A 4255-nucleotide genomic window follows, 5' to 3' on the forward strand; every position below is an offset into this window, starting at 1 on the left:
GGCCGGGGTGGGGCGGCTCCCTCCCCAGCTGGTCAGCGGCCTCTGAACTGGGGTTCCTCGGGCAGTGAGCGGACTCCCCCACGGGGTGCTCAACGCAGCAGTGGGGGCCCCGGCCGAGGTGGGGGCGGGGCGGGGCGGGGCTCTGCTGAGGCAGCAGGGTGCCCTGGAGCAGCATGGCGCCTCCAGGCCCAGGGGGCGGCAAAGCCAGGAGGCAGGGCCAGGCGCCAGGGGCCCGCCGCTGCCCAGCTCAGCTGCCCAGGACCCGTGCCAGGTGCCCCTCAGAGGCCCCCGCGGGGGAGGCAGCCCAGGGCCGCAGGCAGCGCTGCAGCAGTCCAGAGGCCAACTGGGGCCAAGGGGGAGAGGAAAGGAGGAGAGGACAGAGGTCAGAGACAAGGGAGGGTGGCCCCGAGGGGACAGTGAGGACTCAGCAGTGACGGGGCTCAAACAGGAGTGACGGGGGGCCTCCCCGGTGGCGCCGCGGGGGTGAGGCGCAGCACTGGAAGTTATCACCAGCCCCTGCAGCATGATCCCGGGCCGGGGCGGGGCCCCCAGGGCACCTCTCCCTTCTCCCCGCTGCTCCCCTCAGCAGTGCACTTCGTCCATCTGCCTGTTCTGCTCCCCGCTCTGTCTCTGGGGAATCCTCTCATTGTCCCCGCACCTCTGGCCCGTACCCCAGTTCCGGATGCAAAAATAAAAAACCTTTTAAAAAAGAGTGACAAGGGAGAAGGAGTGACAGGGCAGGGGAGTCAGGAGACGCCTGCCCAAGGATGATGCGCTCCGCTGTGGGTCAGGGAGGGCCCGGCCCAGGAGGAGGTGGGGCCTGCAGCCTGAGCCCTCATGGGGCTGTGGGCGGAGGACAGCGCCCAGGCCAGCTTGGGCAGGCAGCTGCAGGCCCCAGAGGCCCTGGGAAGAAGGCCGAGGTCAAGGTCAAGGGTGGAGTGGGAGCCAGAGGAGTGGAGGTGTGAGGGGCCGGCAGAGAAGGGCTGGGCCTGGGCAGAGATGAGACACAGGTGCTTCCCCGTGGGCGGGCCAGGGAGCACCGATGAGGGGAAAGATGAGGGAAAGTGGATGCGGCGGAGGGAGGGGCCGGGCAGGAGGGGAAGAGGAGGAGGGTGGGTGGGGGCCCCTGGGGCAGCAGGCAGGGGGCAGCGCTCCTGAAGGAGGGGAGCCCCCTCCCCCACGAGGGACCGCGAAGGCTGAGGGAAGAGGAAGGCCAGCCAGAGTGGTCAAGTGCGAAAACTTCAGCCAAGGTCAGTGAGTCTGAAATGGACACCTCTGACCCCAGGGCCTGGGGAAGCGCGTGGGGCTGAGCCCGCCTTCCGTCTCAGTTAACGCCATGTGGCCTCCCGGCTGGCCGGCCGGCGCCGCTTCTGGCCACCTGCATCAGAAGCCTTAGAAACACAGGCCTCTCTCGGCCTGCAACCCCGCTCTCAGGCATGCAGGTAACAGGCTTCCCCCGTGGTCAGGACGGCTGTGGGCTGCCGCCAGAGGGCTCAGTCCACCTCGGGCACCTGTGCGTGGCGCTGGCTGTGGGGCTCACGGGCCTTCGGGCACAGGAACAGCCTGGGCGTGACCCGTGAAAGGCAGGGGCAGGACCGCGCGTGCTCAGCTTTGGAAAGAAACAGGACAGGGCAGGAAGTGTCCGGGCCGAGGGCCGCAGGGGCACGGCTCTGAGCTGGCCTGGGAGCGGCTGCTTTTCTCCCCTGCCCCCTTCTCCATGTCCCAGCACGAAAGCTTAGTTCCCATAGAAAAAGAACAACAGGGAGCTTCCAGCAGCCCCTGCAGCGCCCTGGGGCTGGGCAGAGCGGCAAGTCCTGGAGCGGGGGCGCCCGGCGGGCGGGCGGCCGTGTCTCCGGCATGGCCCGGCTCACCTTCCAGCTCCTCCAGCCGCACGTCCCGCAGGCTCTCCTTGCCCAGCGCTCGGGCCACCTCTTCACACTGGCGCCGCCGCACCGGGTACTCGCTGGAGCCCAGCGAGTGGCGCACGTTGGAGTTGGTGATGAGCACCCCCAGCCGGGGGTCCAACAGTGGCACCAGGTTTGTCTCCAGGGACCTGGGGTGGAGTTGGAGTGGGGGGACAAGGCCGCGTGTCTGCCAGCCGCACTGGGCAGTGGGCAGGCTGCAGCCAGGAGCTCCGGGCTCCCTAGTGGAGGGGGACAAGGGGAGCCCTGACCTGCAGTCAATGAGCAGTGCATGGCCCTTCTGCCCCAGCAGTGCGATGAGCTGGTCCATGATGCCACAGGGCACCCCTGCGAAGCTGTGCTCGGCCCGCTGGCATACCTGGGCCCGGGCGGCCAGCAGCCCGGAATCTACAGCAGAGTGCAGTGGGGAGGGTGGGGTCTAGGAGAGGGCCTGGGGAAGGGTCAGCAGGGCGGGGGGTGGGGGCGAGCTGAAGGAGGGTGGTCGCAGTAAGGCCAGGACATTCCAGGGAGAGCCTCTCCCTCCTCCCGAAGCCACATCAGGGGAAGAAGCGCTGACCACGGGAGGCCTCGGGAGGGCAGGGGCAGGGCTTGGTGATACCTGGGCAGAGCTGCTGCAGGAAGGTGTATGTGGCCACTTCCAGGGATGCCGAGCTGGAGAGCCCGCCCCCCAGCGGCAAGGAGCTCACCACCACTGCACTGAAGCCCGGGAGGGGGGCAGCTGCAGGGAAAGCGGGGCGATGGTGAGATGGGCCGTCCGGGCGGTGGGCACAGGACAGGCAGGTGCTCTGGTGTGAGGAGCTGGCTGCTGCCGGACAGTGTGCCTCAACTTCAGAGGCTGCCGCGGCAGCGGCCCACGGCCCTCCACCCGCCGACTGAGGTTCCTGGGGCCTCGTTTTCCTAGTTCGGATTTAGGGTTCAGTCAACCAGCTGGGGTTTGCAGCCTAGCCCCTCCAGTCATGTGATGGGCAGGTTCTGGCCCCTCTCTTGGGCCTCAGTCTCCTCCTCTGTACAAAGGGGGGATCGGCGTTACCAGCCCAGCCCAAGGGGTTTTCAGTGAGCAGAGGGGTGCGGCTGAGTGATGATGTTCCTGGCCCCTGGCACCTGCGTGCCCCTGGCCCTGCCCAGGCCATACCTGGGTAGTGCTGGATCACTCCCTTGACATAGTTGGCCCAGAGCGGCGTCCCGGGCTCCAGGGCCCGCTGGGCTGTGGGCAGCGGGAACTGCAGCCGCCGGGGTTCGTCCGCACCCTCCGAGGTGGTGAGGAGGGAGACGAGCCCGTCTGTCCGGGGGCTGCCCACCAGCACCGTCACGAGCTCCAGCGCCTGGCGGAAGGCAAGGGGTTCTGAGGAAAGGGCCGTGACCTTGAGGCTCCACCTGAAGGAAGGGGCGTGTCTCCACCTGAACAGGCCCAGGGCTGGGCCCTGCGGGGGACTTTAGGAATGCAGATGTGGACTGTGGCCGAGTGGGGCTCCAGCAGAGTGGAACAGGGCCCCCCTCAGCTCAACAGGAAAATGGGGTCAGCCCCGCTTCCAAAAGAATCTTTCTACTTTGGGGTGGCCTCAGCTTCCAAAAGAATCTTTCTACTTTGGGGTGGCCTCAGGCGCAGGGCACTGGCTGCCCAGTGGGGTGGGGAGAGCCCCCAAATGAGAACCAGGAGGTTTGACGCTAGTCCTGGCCCCACCAAGAGGCAGCTGTGTGACCTCGAGCAGATCACTAGCCCTCTCTGGGCTTCAGTTCCCTCCTCTGGAAACTGCCAGCTTGGGTCAGCCTGCGAGAGCTGGCTTACCCCGCTGTGGAGGCCAGAGCCCCAGCACACCCTTCTGCGTTTTGAGGGGGCCCCAGGGGGAAGGCGAGGACCAGCAGCCCACACAGGGCGAGCTGAAGCGGAGGCCCCCACCTCCGGGCCCCCCACCCCTGCGGGGCGACTTCCTCCCTCCAACCGGGAACAGCCCGGTCTTGACCACGTGCTTGTCCCATAAGCTCCGAGGTTACAGCTGGGAGCGCACTCCCGCGCCCCGAGGCCTGTCCCGGCCCGGGCAGCAGGCCAGGCTGGGGGCCCCCGCCCAGCCCCTCACCATGGGCAGCACCAGGCCCTGGTTGTAGTCCGTGTGCTCCCCGATGAGGTTGACGCGGCCCGGTGCCGACACGGCCAGCTCGGGCTCGGCCCCGAACTCCTCCTGGAAGGCCCTGCGGGCCTCGGCCAGCAGCTCCCCGACCTGGGCTTGCCTGGAAGCGGCCATGACGCTCGCCCAGCAGCTCGGCCCGCGCAGCGCAGCCGGGTCTGAACGCGAGTCGGGGCGGGAGTCCGGGGCGGGGAGCCCGGGCGGGGCGGG

At 68.3% G+C, this 4255-nt stretch overlaps 1 protein-coding gene across 1 annotated transcript; it reads right to left on the bottom strand.

The window, feature by feature from the left end:
• Nucleotides 1-671: 671 nt before the first annotated feature.
• GALK1 (galactokinase 1) lies at nucleotides 672-4218 on the bottom strand. The gene is made up of 5 exons (XM_012733038.1): nucleotides 3998-4218; nucleotides 3055-3244; nucleotides 2521-2640; nucleotides 2174-2309; nucleotides 672-2053 (listed from the first exon to the last, which is right to left on the bottom strand). Exons 1-5 carry the CDS (start codon nucleotides 4160-4162, stop codon nucleotides 1606-1608), a joined length of 1059 nt encoding a protein of 352 aa, XP_012588492.1. The 5' UTR covers nucleotides 4163-4218; the 3' UTR covers nucleotides 672-1605.
• Between the last annotated feature and the right edge of the window lie 37 nt (nucleotides 4219-4255).

The sequence above is a fragment of the Condylura cristata genome, unplaced genomic scaffold, assembly GCF_000260355.1.
Source record: "Condylura cristata isolate star-nosed mole 26May11 unplaced genomic scaffold, ConCri1.0 scaffold00038, whole genome shotgun sequence".
Classification (NCBI taxonomy): domain Eukaryota; kingdom Metazoa; phylum Chordata; class Mammalia; order Eulipotyphla; family Talpidae; genus Condylura; species Condylura cristata.